We start from the raw sequence: 19,055 nt of genomic DNA, 5'->3' as shown, positions 1-19,055 counted from the left end.
ACTGTGAATGTTTACAAGGCATGTTAAATAAAGACATGAAAACGTATAATTGTTTGTGTGTTATTAGTTTAAGCAGACTGTGTTTGTCTATTGTTGTGATTTAGATGAAGATCAGATCAAATTTGACCAATTTATGCAGAAGTCCAGTTAATACCAAAGGGTTCACATACTTTTTCTTTCCACTGTAACTGATAGATACACACACGCACACTACAGGTCTGAGGGATATCTGAGGGATATCCCTACCCAGTTCCATGTTGATGACAGGTCTGGGATACCTGAGGGATATCCCTACCCAGTTCCATGTTGATGACAGGTCTGGGATACCTGAGGGATATTCCTACACAGCTCCATGTTGATGATTGGTCTGGGATACCTGAGGGATATTCCTACACAGCTCCATGTTGATCACATGTCTGGGATACCTGAGGGATATTCCTACCCAGTTCCATGTTGATGATTGGTCTGGGATACCTGAGGGATATTCCTACACAGCTCCATGTTGATGACTGGTCTAGGATACCTGAGGGATATCCCTCAGTTGTACTGAGGTATTCCTACACAGCTCCATGTTGATGACTGGTCTGGGATACCTGAGGGATATTCCTACACAGCTCCATGTTGATCTGGGGATGGATTTCTACCAGCTCCATGTTGATGACTGGTCTGGGATACCTGAGGGATATTCCTACACAGCTCCATGTTGCAGAGTGCAAATGCATAGCGATGCGGAGCGACCAACGGACGACACTTCTGAATTATTTCACTCTATCTTGCCAGATAATCTGATTCCTTTAGTTTGGTTCGCCTCTTTCCCTGGCTGCAATACAAGTCCATCAATATAATGGTTCTCTCCTCAAACAGCTCCCTGTGGCACTGAGAGGAGCTAACAGAGACATCAGAGACCTGGTAGTGAAACAAACAGGTGGAAAATGGCCCCTCATTCCCTTTATAGTGGACTACTTTTGACCAGAGCCTTACGGGTTTTTCCACTGCTATGTCTGTAAGCATATCTACTGGTTTTGAACTATCTTAATATGTTTCTTCTTATAGACATCTATTTCAATTCCCAGGAGAGACCCTTGAAGAAGAAAACCCTTCCCGCTACCATGGTTACATAGAGAACAAACAGGTAGTCAAGGGCTCCATGAGTGGCCATGATCATCACCATGTGCCTACCAGGTCCAGAGGTGACACCATGGCACTGAATGGGCTCTATTTGTCTCCAGTCAACCTGCTCTGCTGAACCTACACTCTTAGATAAAGGGCTGTTCTGGCTCCTCCATGTTCAGTAACCCTTCATGGTTCTAGGTAGAATCCTAGAACCCCTAAAAAAAGAAAGAAATATCCACAAAAGTTTTGAAGATAGCTTTTTCCCAAAGAGAAGAGAGAAAAGGAGAGGAAGGAAGGGGAGAGGAGAGGTTCTGAAGAATGATTTTTCCCAGATTGCCATCTGTTTTACTATGCTACTCTAACGCCACTTCATCCGTCCCTTAGCTTCTCTTCTCCTCTTCCACCGCCTCCTCCTCTTCTTCTTCCTTCTCTGTTGAGGAAACTATGGCAACACCAATATCTTAACCCCCGGCTGTTAAAATGAAGCACAGGTCTTTTATGTGAGAACATGTTATTCCATTCCTGTCTTCTTACTCTGCTTTTAAAATACTTCTATCTTGTACAAACAATCTTGTTCCTGTAATGCAGTGTGAGGTGTGTGTGTGTATGTTTTTTCTGTGCATGTGTGTGAGTTTTGGTGAGTGCGTGTGGAGGTTGTTGTACCAGATAGCAATCGTACATCGTGTGACTAATATTACATAAACACTTCACACAAGACTTCTTTATGCATGTGATGCCATCTCTGATGACACACACACACACACACACACACACACACACACACACACACACACACACACACACACACACTACCTCTGTGATCTGTGATACTGTACGTGGTGCCATTGCTCCTTTGCACTCCAGTATCTCTACTTGCACATTCATCTTCTGCACATCTATCATTCCAGTGCTTAATTGATAAATTGTAAAGATTTCGCCAATATAGCCTATTTACTGCCTTACCTCCCTTATCTTACCTCATTTGCACACACTGCATATATACTTTTTTTTCTTTCTATTGTGTTATTGACTGTATGTTTGTTTATTCCATGTGTAACTGTGTTGTTGTTTGTGTCACACTGCGTTGCTTTATCTTGGCCAGGTTGCAGTTGTAAATGAGAACTTGTTCTCAACTAGCTTACCTGGTTAAAGAAAAGGTGAAATACATAAAATCATCTCTGTGATACTGTCCGTGGTGACATCTCTGGTCATATCATCCTATCTCTGTGATACTGTCCGTGGTGCCATCTCCGGTCATATCATCCTATCTCTGTGATACTGTACGTGGTGCCATCTCCAGTCTTATCATCCCATCTCGGTGATACTGTCCGTGGTGCCATCTCCAGTCATATCATCCTATCTCGGTGATACTGTCCGTGGTGCCATCTCCGGTCACGTCATCCTATCTCTGTGATACTGTCCGTGGTGCCATCTCTGGTCATATCATCCTATCTCTGTGATATTGTCCGTGGTGCCATCTCCAGTCATATCATCCCATCTCTGTGATACTGTCCGTGGTGCCATCTCCAGTCATATCATCCCATCTCGGTGATACTGTCCGTGGTGCCATCTCCAGTCATATCATCCCATCTCGGTGATACTGTCCGTGGTGCCATCTCCAGTCATATCATCCTATCTCTGTGATACTGTCCGTGGTGCCATCTCCAGTCATATCATCCTATCTCGGTGATATTGTACGTGGTGCCATCTCCGGTCATATCATCCTATCTCGGTGATATTGTACGTGGTGCCATCTCCAGTCATATCATCCTATCTCTGGTGATACTGTCCGTGGTGCCATCTCCGGTCACATCATCCTATCTGTGATATTGTCCGTGGTGCCATCTCCGGTCACATCATCCTACCTCTGTGATACTGTCCGTGGTGCCATCTCCGGTCACATCATCCTATCTCTGTGATACTGTCCGTGGTGCCATCTCCGGTCACATCATCCTATCTCTGTGATACTGTCCGTGGTGCCATCTCTGGTCACATCATCCTATCTCTGTGATACTGTCCGTGGTGCCATCTCCGGTCATATCATCCTATCTCTGTGATACTGTCCGTGGTGCCATCTCCAGTCATATCATCCTATCTCTGTGATACTGTACGGGGTGCCATCTCCGGTCATGTCATCCTATCTCTGTGATACTGTCCGTGGTGCCATCTCTGGTCACATCATCCTATCTCTGTGATACTGTACGGGGTGCCATCTCCGGTCATGTCATCCTATCTCTGTGATACTGTCCGTGGTGCCATCTCTGGTCATATCATCCTACCTCTGTGCCTCTGATGTGGGCCCTTCAGGTTCACTCTTTGTGCCACGCACCTCGGCCGATGTACAACAACCAATTAAAAATGTATAACGTTCGTACAAGTAATTAACCTAGAACATGGCAAGGAATGGTGTTGACTTTACAAACAGTTAATGTTAATCATGACTAATGTGCAGTGTGTGTGTGTGTGTGTGTGTGTGTGTGTGTGTGTGTGTGTGTGTGTGTAGGGGGGACCTAGACTCGTACACTCTTTCCTCTGCTTCCTCTAGAGCGTTTTGTCTGACTCTGGCTGTATCCAATAACATGTGAGACCAGGACCCACATTCACAAAGCATTAGTAGAAGTGCAGTTCGACATTTTTTATATCATAATGAATATGACTGCATAGACCAGCGGTATCTGATCCTAGATCAGCACTAATACTCTGAAACACTTTGTGAAAACAGACCCTGGACAGGTCAACAACAACAACAAAAATCACACAAATGTAATTACTACTAGCCAGCGACTCAGAAGAAGAATCCATCTTGTGGGAATGACTGACCACTAAAAAGGGTAATTTACACAATCAAAAGGGCCAAATTCATTACTGTGATTCCACTGCTATAGAGATCTATAATGACTTGCAGTCAATTCAAAGCAAACTCCAAAAGACGACATGTATGCAGTGTCATCCCCTATACTGTAATTATTTTTGCTGTATATTCAATCAACCATTAGCCCTTAGATCACCCATTGATAGGCTTTGAGAGCCTACCTTGAGATATGGAGAAACTAGAAAAAAGTTAAAGAGCAAATCTATGACACACAAACACACACCTGATAAAGTGTGTGTGTGTGTCTGTGTGCGTGTCTGTGTGCGCCAGACCTAACATTAATCATACTTACTTAAACATGAACTTAGTCATATTTACTTAACTTACTTAAACATGAACTTACTCATACTTACTTAACTCACTTAAACATTAACTTACTCATACTTACTTAACTTACTTAAACATGAACTTGGGCTCCAGAGTGGCGCAGCAGTCTAAGGCACTGCATCTCAGTTCTAGAGGCGTCACTACAGACCCTGGTTCGACTCCAGGCTGTATCACAACCGGCTGTGATTGGGAGTCCCATAGGGCGGTGTACAATTGGCCCAGCGTCGTTAGGGTTTGGCAGGGGTAGGCCGTTAATGTAAATAAGAATTTGTTCTTAACTGACTTGCCTATTTTAATAAAGGTGTTGGATTTCACATTTTTAACATTGAGATATTAAATAAATGATAGGAAAGAAGCATAGAATTAAAGGAGAAAGAGACTGGGTCTCTGTAGAAAGACAGATAGCTGGGGAATGTGTTGGAATGTGTTGGGGGACGGGAGCAGAGCACCGTGTTGATACAGGAAAGACAGATGGACATCTGTGGATTAGATGAAGGAGGGGTTGAGGTCAGGAGGTGAGGACAGGTCACCTGAAGGGAGTAATAAGGGTTTGGTATCTTGTTACTCTTTTCCTGTTAAACCATAAGATGTAAGGATGGGAGAGAAGGGGGAGTGTTTTGAGTGGGATATATATATCTGAGTGGGACAAATGTTGGAGTGTCTGAATTACAGCTGTACAGAACCTTTGGGAAGAATTAAACTTGGTTAAAGCTTCTCTAGTGTACGTGGGTTATTTACTCTGAAAAATAAGAAGCTAAAAAAGGTAAAATAAAATTAAAAACAGAGTCTCTTTGCTGTATTTGTTGAGTCTCTCTCTAGTCATGGTTTTAAAAGTTTTGCTTTGTGTTCAAGGTTTCTTTTACAGTCTATGGCTCGAGGACACTGTGCAGACACAGTGATCTGAGCTATCTGATTGGCCAACGGTAGGTCTACAGTAAAGGTGCACTTTATTTGATCTCTGGGCTGGCCAGTTAAGCGGAGTTCTACCTTCAGATATATGAAATGTTTCAAAATGCCTTCCCGGGGCTGCTGAATCAAGTGCACCTATACTTATATACCTATACTTCGTGGGCTATACTCAGCCTTGTCTCAGGGTAGTAAGTTGGTGGTTTGAAGTGGTGTGGGGGCTGTGCTTTGGCAAAGTGGGTGGGGTTATATCCTGCCTGGTTGGCCCTGTCCGGGGGTATCATCGGATGGGGCCACAGTGTGTCTTGACCCCTCCTGTCTCAGCCTCCAGTATTTATGCTGCAATAGTTTGTGTGTCGGGGGGCTAGGGTCAGTCTGTATATCTGGAGTATTTCTCCTGTCTTATCTGGTGTCCTGTGTGAATTTAAATACGCTCCCTCTAATTCTCTCTCTCTCCCCTCCCGGAGGACCTGAGCCCTGGGACTATGCCTCGCTGTCCCCAGTCCACCTGGTCGTGCTGCTGCTCCAGTTTCAACTGTTCTGCCTGCGGCTATGGAACCCTGACCTGTTCACCGGATGTGCTACCTTGTCCCGGACCTGCTGTTTTTGACTCTCTCTCCCTATCGCACCTGCTGTCTCTAACTCTGAATGTTTGGCTATGAAAAACCAACTGACATTTACTCCTGAGGTGCTGACCCTCTACAACCACTGTGATTATTATTATTATTATTATTTGACCCTGCTGGTCATCTATGAACATTTGAACATCTTGGCCATGTACTGTTATTATCTCAACCCGGCACAGCCAGAAGAGGACTGGCAACTTCTCAGAGCCTGGTTCCTCTCTAGGTTTCTTCCTAGGTTCCTGCCTTTCTAAGGAGTTTTTCCTAGCCACCGTGCTTCTACATCTGTTTGGGGATTTAGGCTGGGTTTCTGTATAGCACTTTGTGACATCGGCTGATGTAAAAAGGGCTTTAAAAATACATTTCACTGATTGACCTTCTGCCAACAGCACAAAACAAATAAGAAAAATAGGAATGCAAGGCTTTACTACTGGGTTTTTTACAGAAATGTTTGGTGATTTAGAGCATCCTGACTGGCTGCATCACTGCTTGGTATGGCAACTGCTTAGCATCCCACTGCAAGGCACTAAAGAGGGTAGTACGTATGGCCCAGCACATCACTGGGACTGAGCTCCCTGCTATCCAGGACCTCTATACCAGGCAGTGTCAGAGGAAGGCCAGAAAAATACAGCCACCCAAGTCATAGATTGTTCTCTCTGCTACCTCACAGCAAGCGCTACCAATGCACCAAGTCTGGAACCAACAGGACTCTGAACAGCTTCTACCTCCAAGCCATAAGACTGCTAAATAGTTTGTTAAATAGTTAATCAGATAGCTACATTGACTCTCCGCATGAACCCTTTTTGCACAAACTTTTTTTGACTCATCACACACGCTGCTGCTACTGTTGACCATCTGTCACTTTATTCCTAGTTATATGAACATATCTACCTCAATGACCTCGTACCCCTGCACATCCACTCAGTACTGGTACCCCTTGTATAGAGCCAAGTTATCATCCACTCAGTACTGGTACCACTTGTATATAGCCAAGTTATCATCCACTCAGTACTGGTACCCCTTGTATATAGCCAAGTTATCATTTCTCAGTACTGGTACTCCTTGTATATAGACAAGTTATCATCCACTCAGTACTGGTACCCCTTGTATATAGCCAAGTTATCATCCACTCAGTACTGGTACCACTTGTAAATAGACAAGTTATCATTACTCAGTACTGGTACCCCTTGTATATAGCCAAGTTATCATTACTCAGTACTGGTACCCCATGTTTATAGACAAGTTATCATCCACTCAGTACTGGTACTCCTTGTATATAGCCAAGTTATCATCCACTCAGTACTGGTACCCCTTGTATATATCCAATTTATCATCCACTCAGTACTGGTACTCCTTGTATATAGCCAAGTTATCATGACTCAGTACTGGTACCCCATGTTTATAGCCAAGTTATCATTACTCAGTACTGGTACCCCATGTTTATAGCCAAGTTATCATTTCTCAGTACTGGTACCCCTTGTATATAGACAAGTTATCATCCACTCAGTACTGGTACCCCATGTTTATAGCCAAGTTATCATTACTCAGTACTGGTACCCCATGTTTATAGCCAAGTTATCATTACTCAGTACTGGTACCCCTTATATATAGCCAAGTTATCATTACTCAGTACTGGTACTCCTTGTATATAGCCAAGTTATCATTACTCAGTACTGGTACTCCTTGCAGACAGAATAGACAAGTTATCATTACTCAGTACTGGTACTCCTTGTATATAGCCAAGTTATCATTACTCAGTACTGGTACTCCTTACAGACAGAATAGACAAGTTATCATTACTCAGTACTGGTACCCCTTATATATAGCCAAGTTATCATTACTCAGTACTGGTACCCCTTACAGACAGAATAGACAAGTTATCATTACTCAGTACTGGTACTCCTTGCAGACAGAATAGACAAGTTATCATTACTCAGTACTGGTACTCCTTACAGACAGAATAGACAAGTTATCATGACTCAGTACTGGTACTCCTTGCAGACAGAATAGACAAGTTATCATTACTCATTCTGTATCTATTATTACTTTTATTATTAAGTGTTTTACTTTTCTATTATTTCTCTACTGTCTTTCTCTCTGCATTGTTGGGAAGGACCCGCAAGTAGGTATTTCATTGTTAGTCTACATCTGTTGTTTTAGAAAGTGTGTAACAAATAAATTGTTTTATTTGATTCCATTTATCTAACACGTATCAAACTTGCCTTATAAGCAGTTTGTTGCAGCACAGCCTGGAACAACTGCAAATCAAATCTGCAGGGGTGAATTGCAATTGCCCAGTGATTTGATAAGATCTGTTGTTCCTCATCATACATGCAACAGTGAATGAAAAACAGCCTCTGGTAGGGTGTTGCAGTTCCACCCACCCCCCACCCACAGGAGGGAAAGTCTACTAGTCTAGTTAGAACCCTACAGGTCATTCCGTTCAGTTCTCAGAGCCATTGATCATTCTAACCACAAGCTGAGGACAATAAGGAACAAACACCACCACAGAGTTGTTGCAATCCTCCATGTGGGCTAAGCAAACCTACAGGCACACACGCACACACACACACACACACACACACACACACACACACACACACACACACACACACACACACACACACACACACACACACACACACACACACACACACACACACACACACACACACACACACACACACACACAAATAGCACACACTACAACCCTGCAGGCCAAATACTGTTCTCATGCAATGCAACTACTGTAGCCTACCTAGGTTACATTCTTATACCTTTTATAACAGTGCATGTGATTATTCAGAAGCTAGTAGAAAACAGAGAAACACAAAGCCGGTCCATCTTGTATCACCTATTAATACGACAGGTCCCATAAATGGATGGAATGTGAAGATGTTCACTAGACTGAAACAAAAACAGATTTTGTTCGTACATTTCTAAATAATGAATTGTACATTCAAGTCCCATCACAAGTCCTGAGAGACCTATACCATGGTTCTCAGTGTATGTACTGAGTGTACAAAACATTAAGAACACCTTCCTATTTGAGTTTCACCCCCTTTACCCTCAGAATAGCCTCAATTCATTTTAGAAAGTGTTCCACAGGGATGCTGGCCCATGTTGACTCCAATGCTTCTTCCCACAGTTGTGTCAAATTGCCTTGATGTCCTTTGGGTGGTGGACCATTCTTGATACACACGGGAAACTGCTGAGCGTAAAAACCCAGCAGCGTTGCAGTTCTTGACACACTCAAACCGGTGCGCCTGGCACCTACTACCATACCCCATTCAAAGGCACTTAAATGTTTTGTCTTGCCCATTCACCCTCTGAATAGCACACTTACACAATCCATGTGTAGGATTAGGATGAAACAGTCAGAGGTCACCAAGCGCAACATAGCTTCAGCGTGTAAATCAGCTAGAAAGATGTGTCGGCATCGATTAATTGTCTCTGGCCCCCTCCCAGTTAGGGGGAGTGATGAGCTCTACAGCAGAGTCTCACAACTCAATCGCTGGTTGAAAACTGTTTTCTGCCCCTCCCAAAAGATAGAATTTGTAGATAATTGGCCCTCTTTCTGGGACTCAACCACAAACAGGACCAAGCCTGGCCTGTTGAGGAGTGACGGACTCCATCCTAGCTGGAGGGGTGCTCTCATCTTATCTACGAACATAGACAGGGCTCTAACTCCTGTAGCTCCACAATGAAATAGGGTGCAGGCCAGGCAGCAGGCTGTTAGCCAGCCTGCCAGCTTAGTGGAGTCTGCCACTAGCACAGTCAGTGTAGTCAGCTCAGCTATCCCCATTGAGACCGTGTCTGTGCCTCGACCAAGGTTGGGCAAAATTAAAGATGGCAGTGTTCGCCTTAGCAATCTCACTAGTATAAAGACCTCCTCCATCCCTGCCATTATTGAAAGAGATTGTGATACCTCACATCTCAAAATAGGACTACTTAATGTTAGATCCCTCCCTTCAAAGGCAGTTATAGTCAATGAACTAATCACTGATCATAATCTTGATGTGATTGTCCTGACTGAAACATGGCTTAAGCCTGATGAATTTACTGTGTTAAACGAGGCCTCACCCCCTGGTTACACTAGTGACCATATCCCCCGCGCATCCCACAAAGGCGGAGGTGTTGCTAACATTTACGATAGCAAATTTAAATTTACCCCCAAAAAAACAACAACGACGTTTTCGTCTTTTGAGCTTCTAGTCATGAAATCTATGCAGCCTACTCAATCACTTTTTATAGCTACTGTTTACAGGCCTCCTGGGCCATATGCAGCGTTCCTCACTGAGTTCCCTGAATTCCTATCGGACCTTGTAGTCATCGCAGATAATATTCTAATTTTTGGTGACTTTAATATTCACATGGAAAAGTCCACAGACCCACTCCAAAAGGCTTTCGGAGCCATCATCGACTCAGTGGGTTTTGTCCAACATGTCTCTGGACCTACTCACTGCCACAGTCATACTCTGGACCTAGTTTTGTCCCATTGTAACGCCCTGGCCATAGAGAGGGGTTTTTTGTTCTTTATTTTGGTTAGGCCAGGGTGTTACATCGGGTGGGCGTTCTATGTTCTGTTTCTATGTGTTTGTATTTCTTTGTTTTGGGCCGTGTGTGGCTCCCAAATCAGGCACAGCTGAAGTTCGTTGCTGTTGATTGGGAGTCACACATAAGTGCATGTTTTTCCGTTGGGGTTTTGTGGGTAATTGTTTCTGTTCGTGTTACTATGGTTAACGTGACAGGACTGTTTTGGTTGTCTGTTTATTGTTTTGTATTGTATAGTGTTCTTGCCGTAATTAAATATATGACGAACACTAACTCCGCTGCGTTTTGGTCCGCTCTCTCTAAAGGCAACCGTTACACCCATGGAATAAATGTTGTGGATCTTAATGTTGTTCCTCATAATCCTGGACTATCGGACCACCATTTTATTACGTTCGCAATCGCAACAAATAATCTGCTCAGACCCCAACCAAGAAGCATTAAAAGTCATGCTATAAATTCTCAGACAACCCAAAGATTCCTTGATGCCCTTCCAGACTCCCTCTGCCTACCCAAGGACGTCAGAGGACAAAAATCAGTTAACCACCTAACCGAGGAACTCAATTTAACCTTGCACAATACCCTAGATGCAGTTGCACCCCTAAAAACTAAAAACATTTGTCATAAGAAACTAGCTCCCTGGTATACAGAAAATACACGAGCTCTGAAGCAAGCTTCCAGAAAATTGGAACGGAAATGGCGCCACACCAAACAAAGTCTTCCGACTAGCTTGGAAAGACAGTACCGTGCAGTATCAAAGAGCCCTCACTGCTGCTCGATCAGCCTATTTTTCCAACTTAATTGAGGAAAATAAGAACAATCCGAAATTTCTTTTTTGATACTGTCGCAAAGTTAACTAAAAAAGCAGCATTCCCCAAGAGAGGATGGCTCTCACTTCAGCAGTAATGAATTCATGAACTTCTTTGAGGAAAAGATCATGATCATCAGAAAGCAAATTACGGACTCCTCTTTAAATCTGCGTATTCCTCCAAAGCTCCGTTGTCCTGAGTCTGCACAACCCTGCCAGGACCTAGGATCAAGGGAGACACTAAAGTGTTTTAGTAATATATCTCTTGACACATCGATGAAAATAATCATGGCCTCTAAACCTTCAAGCTGCATACTGGACCCTATTCCAACTAAACTACTGAAAGAGCTGCTTTCTGTGCTTGGCCCTCCTATGTTGAACATAATAAACGGCTCTCTATCCACCAAACTCACTGAAAGTGGCAGTAATAAAGCCTCTCTTGAAAAAGCCAAATCTTGACCCAGAAATTATAAAAAAAACTATCGGCCTATATCGAATCTCCCATTCCTCTCCAAAATTTTAGAAAAAGCTGTTGCGCAGCAACTCACTGCCTTCCTGAAGACAAACAATATATACGAAACGCTTCAGTCTGGTTTTAGACCCCATCATAGCACTGAGACTGCACTTGTGAAGGTGGTAAATTACCTTTTAATGACGTCAGACCGAGGCTCTGCGTCTGTCCTTGTGCTCCTAGATCTTAGTGCTGCTTTTGATACCATCGATCACCACATTCTTTTGGAGAGATTGGAAACCCAAATTGGTCTACATGGACAAGTTCTGGCCTGGTTTAGGTCTTATCTGTCGGAAAGATATCAGTTTGTCTCTGTGAATGGTTTGTCCTCTGACAAATCAACTGTACATTTCGGTGTTCTTCAAGGTTCCGTTTTAGGACCACTATTGTTTTCACTATATATTTTACCTCTTGGGGATGTCATTCGAAAACATAATGTTAAATTTCACTGCTATGCGGATGACACACAGCTGTACATTTCAATGAAACATGGTGAAGCCCCAAAATTGCCCTCGCTAGAAGCCTGTGTCTCAGACATAAGGAAGTGGATGGCTGCAAACGTTCTACTTTTAAACTCAGACAAAACAGAGATGCTTGTTCTAGGTCCCAAGAAACAAAGAGATCTTCTGTTGAATCTGACAATTAATCTGGATGGTTGTACAGTCGTCTCAAATAAAACTGTGAAGGACCTCGGCGTTACTCTGGACCCTGATCTCTCTTTTGAAGAACATATCAAGACTGTTTCAAGGACAGCTTTTTTCCATCTACGTAACATTGCAAAAATCAGAAACTTTCTGTCCAAAAATTACGCAGAAAAATTAATCCATGCCTTTGTTACTTCTAGGTTGGACTACTGCAATGCTCTACTTCCGGCTACCAGGATAAAGCACTAAATAAACTTCAGTTAGTGCTAAATACGGCTGCTATAATCCTGACTAGAACCAAAAAATGTGATCATATTACTCCAGTGCTAGCCTCCCTACACTGGCTTCCTGTAAGGTAAGGGCTGATTTCAAGGTTTTACTGCTAACCTACAAAGCATTACATGGGCTTGCTCCTACCTATCGTTCCGATTTGGTCCTGCCGTACATACCTACACGTACGCTACGGTCACAAGACGCGGGCCTACTAATTGTCCCTCGAATTTCTAAGCAAACAGCTGGGGGCAGGGCTTTCTCCTATAGAGCTCCATTTTTATGGAATAGTCTGCCTACCAATGTGAGAGACGCAGACTCAGTCTCAACCTTTAAGTCTTTACTGAAGACTCATCTCTTCAGTAGGTCCTATGATTAAGTGTAGTCTGGCCCAGGGGTGTGAAGGTGAATGGAAAGGCTGGAGCAACGATCCGGTTGCTGGTGTTCTTCCATGCCGTCCCTTGCTGGGAGGGGTGCGTCACTTGAGTGGATTGAGTCACTGACGTGGTCTTCCTGTCTGGGTTGCCCCACCCCTTGGGTTGTGCCGTGGCAAAGATCTTTGTGGGCTATACTTGGCCTTGTCCCGGGATGGTATGTTGCTGGTTGGAGATATCCCTCCAGTGGTGTGGAGGCTGTGCTTTGGCAAAGTGGGTGGGGTTATATCCTACCTGTTTGGCCCTGTACGGGGGTTTCATCGGATGGGGCCACAGTGTCTCCTGACCCCTCCTGTCTCAGCCTCCAGTATTTATGCTGCAGTAGATGATGTGTCGGGGGGCTAGGGTCAGTCTGTCACATCTGGAGTATTTCTCTTGTCTTTTCCGGTGTCCTGTGTGAATTTAAATATGCTTTCTCTAATTCTCTCTTTCTTTCTTTCTCTCTCTCGGAGGACCTGAGCCCTAGGACCATGCCTCAGGACTACCTGGCTTGATGACTCCTTGCTGTCCCCAGTTCACCTGGCCGTGCTGCTGCTCCAGTTCCAACTGTTCTGCCTGCAGCTATGGAACCCTGACCTGTTCACCGGACGTGCTACCTGTCCCAGACCTGCTGTCCCAGACCTGCTGGAACCCTGACCTGTTACCTGTCCCAGACCTGCTGTTTTCAACTCTCTAGAAACAGCTGGAGCGGTAGAGATACTCTCAAAGATCGGCTATGAAAAAGCCAACTGACACTTACTCTTGTGTTACTGACTTGTTGCACCCTCGACAACTACTATGATTATTATTATTTGACCATGCTGGTCATTTATGAACATTTGAACATCTTGCCCATGTGCTGTTATAATCTCCACCCGGCACAGCCAGAAGAGGACTGGCCACCCCTCATAGCCTGGTTCCTCTCTAGGTTTCTTCCTAGGTTTTGGCCTTTCTAGGGAGTTTTTCCTAGCCACCGTGCTTCTACACCTGCATTGCTTGCTGTTTGGGGTTTTAGGCTGGGTTTCTGTACAGCACTTTGAGATATCAGCTGATGTAAGAAGGGCTATATAAATACATTTGATTTGATTTTGATTTGATGTCCCAATTCTCTCAAGGCTTCAAAATCATTCTTTAACCTGTCTCCTGCTCTTCATCTACACAGATTGAAGTGGATTTGACATCAATAAGGGATCATAGCTTTCACCTGGTCAGTCTACTGTATGTCATGGAAAGAGCAGTCGTTCCTAATGTTTTGTACACTCAGTGTATGTGTGCTGTGTTTGTGAAAAGTCACCGTTTTTATTTCATAAAATATAATTGGGCATTATGGCATCACCACACAACCTGAAAGCAGGACACACCAAGGTACTGACCATCCGTAGTGTTATAATAGCTTAGGGAGTCAGCACGTGTAGGAGATTGCTCCATCATATATTTTCTGGGTACTTCTAAACATTTAATTGGACATTATGAACCATTACACCACCTGAAAGCAGGCTACATGAAGGCACTCTGTGTATAATATGGTGTTGTGCAGCTCACCCTTTTAGATTTTTTTCTCATTTCAAAAACCTTTAATTGGGCATTTTGGCAGCCCTACACTACCTGAAAGTCATTATTTTATCCAACATTGTTTTAGCTCATTGGGCAACACCAAATATACTACTGGTATTGTTATCTACTTTATTAGCTCACTGGTCTACACTACAGAAATGAATAGCTCACTGGTCTACACCACATTAACTAATAGTAGCTCACTGGTCTACACCACATTAACTAATAGTAGCTCACTGGTCTACACCACAGAAACCAATAGTAGTTCACTGGACTACACCACAAAAACCAATAGTAGTTCACTAGACTATACCACAGAAACCAATAGTAGTTCACTAGACTACACCACAGAAACCAATAGTAGTTCACTGGACTACACCACAGGAACTAATAGTAGTTCACTGGACTACACTACAGGAACTAATAGTAGTTCACTGGACTACACTACAGGAACTAATGGTAGCTCACTGGACTACACCACAGGAACTAGCAGCTCACTGGACTACACCACAGAAACCAATAGCAGTTCACTGGACTACGCCACAGGAACTAATAGTAGTTCACTGGACTACACCACAGGAACTAATAGTAGCTCACTGGACTATACCACAGGAACTAGCAGCTCACTGGACTACACCACAGAAACCAATAGTAGTTCACTGGACTACACCACAGGAACTAATATTAGCTCACCGGGTCGGCATCTGCAGGCTGCTGTTCCATCAGAACGAGTCAGGCAGGTGGCATTGTGCAGGCAGGGATCGTGGGCAGAGTCACAGGGGTCAAAGGGCATGTTGCATAAGGGCCCACTGAAGAAGGGGGGGCAGGTGCAGCTGAACTCCCCAGGTAGGGGTGACTCCTGACACTGAGCTCCGTTAAGACAGGGCCCAGAGTCACACTCATCCACATCCTCAGAGCAGTCCACACCTGCCCAGCCCTGCGGGCACAGACACCTGGGGAGACAGGAGGAGTTAGGGTTGGTATTGATGTTCTCGATACAAAGGTTGGAGATTGTTTCTTTAAAAATAAATGATATGCTTTGTGTTTATGATGTAACTAGCAACATAGCGGTAAGGAGGAACAGATAGGAAAGGGGAGCTCTGGTTGATATTGATATCCACATATAATACAAAGGGTTGGGGATGGTTTCTACAAAATAAATGATGTGTGTTAATGATTTAACTAACAACATGTTATTTCCCTCCATCCTCTCTCTCACGGTGTCCTGTGTTAACTTAAGTTCTCTCTCTCCTCCCCCTCTCTCTCTCTCTCCCTCCATCCTCTCTCTCATGTGGTGTCCTGTGTTGTCCTCTCTCTCCTCCCCCTCCTCCTCCTCTCTCCATCCTCACATTCTCTCTCTCTCCTCCCCCTCCTCCTCTCTCTCCCTCTCTCGCTCCATCCTCTCTCTCACGTGGTGTCCTGTGTTAAGTTCTCTCTCATCCCCCTCCTCTCTCTCTCAATCCTCACATTCTATCTCTCTCCTCCCCCTCCTCCTCTCTCCCTCTCCCTCCATCCTCACATTCTCCCTATCTCCCTCCATCCTCATATTCTCTGTCTCTCCATCCTCCCCCATCTCTTTCTCCATCTTCCCCCTCCTCTATCTCTCTCATCCTCTCTGTCTCTCTCTCCTCCCCTCCTCTCTCTCTCTCTCTCTCTCTCTCTCTCTCTCTCTCCTCCCCCTATCTCACTCAGTCTCTCCATCCTCCCACTCCTCCTCCATCGCTCTCTCTCTCCCCCAGTGTGAAGACACATTAGGTAGAGTAAATACAGCCGTTTTCCCTCCCGATGACTCACAGATCCCCAGAAACCCTTCATGCTGCGAGCCATTGATTGATTCATTAGTTTGACCTGCCATCTGCAGTTCATTATTGCTGATGCTGTTAGCTAGGTAGAAAATATAATCACTATCTAAGCATTTTCCTCCTTTTCTCTCAAACTCTGATATTTTCATATTTTCTTAGATAGAGCGAGTGAAAGGAAAGATAGGAAAGGATAGTGGGCTGGATTCAAGAGCTGGAGGCAGGGGACAAAACAGCTAGACCACCCCAGGCTATCTGAGCAAGGCGTCCTTGCATTTATTATGTGACTGAGTAGACTGATGCAATGACACTGACTATGTCTGATTAATACTATAGGGTGGACCCACACTGTACTGTCTGATTAACACTATAGGGCAGACCCACACTGACTATGTCTGATTAACACTATAGGGTGGACCCACACTGTACTGTCTGATTAACACTATAGGGTGGACCCACACTGTACTGTCTGTTTAACACTATAGGGCAGACCCACACTGTACTGTCTCATTAACACTATAATGTGGACCCACACTGTACTGTCTGATTAACACAATAGGGAAGACCCACACTGACTATGTCTGTTTAACACTATAGGATGGACCCACACTGTACTGTCTGATTAACACTATAGGGTGTACCCACACTGTACTGTCTGTTTAACACTATAGGGCGGACCCACACTGTACTGTCTGTTTAACACTATAGGGCAGACCCACACTGTACTGTCTGTTTAACACTATAGGGTGGACCCACACTGTACTGTCTCATTAACACTATAATGTGGACCCACACTGTACTGTCTGTTTAACACTATAGGGTTGACCCACACTGTACTGTCTCATTAACACTATAATGTGAACCCACACTGTACTGTCTGTTTAACACTATAGGGTTGACCCACACTGTACTGTCTGTTTAACACTATAGGGTGGACCCACACTGTACCGTCTGATTAACACTATAGGGCAGACCCACACTGACTATGTCTGTTTAACACTATAGGATGGACCCACACTGTACTGTCTGATTAACACTATAGGGTGTACCCACACTGTACTGTCTGTTTAACACTATAGGGCGGACCCACACTGTACTGTCTGTTTAACACTATAGGGCAGACCCACACTGTACTGTCTGTTTAACACTATAGGGTGGACCCACACTGTACTGTCTCATTAACACTATAATGTGGACCCACACTGTACTGTCTGTTTAACACTATAGGGTTGACCCACACTGTACTGTCTCATTAATACTATAATGTGGACCCACACTGTACTGTCTGTTTAACACTATAGGGTTGACCCACACTGTACTGTCTGTTTAACACTATAGGGTGGACCCACACTGACTATGTCTGTTTAACACTATAGGGTGGACCCACACTGTACTGTCTGTTTAACACTATAATGTGGACCCACACTGTACTGTCTGTTTAACACTATAGGATGGACCCACACTGTACTGTCTGTTTAACACTATAGGATGGACCCACCCTGTACTGTCTGTTTAACACTGTAGGATGGACCCACACTGTACTGTCTCATTAACACTATAATGTGGACCCACACTGTACTGTCTGATTAACACTATAGGGCAGACCCACACTGACTATGTCTGTTTAACACTATAGGATGGACCCACACTGTACTGTCTGATTAACACTATAGGGTGGACCCACACTGTACTGTCTGATTAACACTATAGGGTGGACCCACACTGTACTGTCTGTTTAACACTATAGGGCGGACCCACACTGTACTGTCTGTTTAACACTATAGGGCAGACCCACACTGACTATGTCTGTTTAACACTATAGGATGGACCCACACTGTACTGTCTGATTAACACTATAGGGTGGACCCACACTGTACTGTCTGATTAACACTATAGGGTGGACCCACACTGTACTGTCTTATTAACACTATAGGGTGGACCCACACTGTACTGTCTTATTAACACTATAGGGTGGACCCACACTGTACTGTCTCATTAACACTATAATGTGGACCCACACTGTACTGTCTGTTTAACACTATAGGGCAGACCCACACTGTACTGTCTGATTAACACTATAGGGCAGACCCACACTGTACTGTCTCATTAACACTATAATGTGGACCCACACTGTACTGTCTGTTTAACACTATAGGGTTGACCCACACTGTACTGTCTGTTTAACACTATAGGGTGGACCCACACTGTACTGTCTGATTAACACTATAGGGTGGACCCACACTGTACTGTCTGATTAACACTATAGGGTGGACCCACACTGTACTGTCTGATTAACACTATAGGGTGGACCCACACTGTACTGTCTGATTAACACTATAGGGTGGACCCACACTGTACTGTCTGATTAGCACTATAATATGGACCCACACTGTACTGTCTGTTTAACACTATAATGTGGACCCACACTGTACTGTCTGATTAACACTATAGGGTGGACCCACACTGTACTGTCTGATTAGCACTATAATATGGACCCACACTGTACTAGCTCTGAAATGATTTTTTCAAATTGTTATTTTCATTTTGGGGATCTGTAACCAGGCCAGAATCAGACACAACCCTACTGTGGTACCTACCTGTAGCTTTGCCCTATGGTCTGAACCAGACACAACCCTACCGTGGTACCTACCTGTAGCTTTGCCC

General features: G+C 44.2%; 1 protein-coding gene across 1 annotated transcript in view; it reads right to left on the bottom strand.

Moving 5' to 3' along the window:
• The window catches only part of LOC106577282 (protein eyes shut homolog), a 222,385-nt gene that overhangs the window by 22,931 nt on the left and 180,399 nt on the right, over positions 1 to 19,055 (bottom strand). The window contains exon 23 of the mRNA XM_045701765.1: positions 15,286 to 15,545. Within this exon, the coding sequence (XP_045557721.1) occupies positions 15,286 to 15,545 (260 nt within the window). The remainder of the gene's footprint in view (positions 1 to 15,285; positions 15,546 to 19,055) is intronic.

Source organism: Salmo salar, chromosome ssa18, assembly GCF_905237065.1.
Source record: "Salmo salar chromosome ssa18, Ssal_v3.1, whole genome shotgun sequence".
Lineage (NCBI taxonomy): Eukaryota > Metazoa > Chordata > Actinopteri > Salmoniformes > Salmonidae > Salmo > Salmo salar.
Note: the sequence above shows the minus strand (reverse complement) of the source record. Positions and strands in the feature narration are given on the sequence as shown.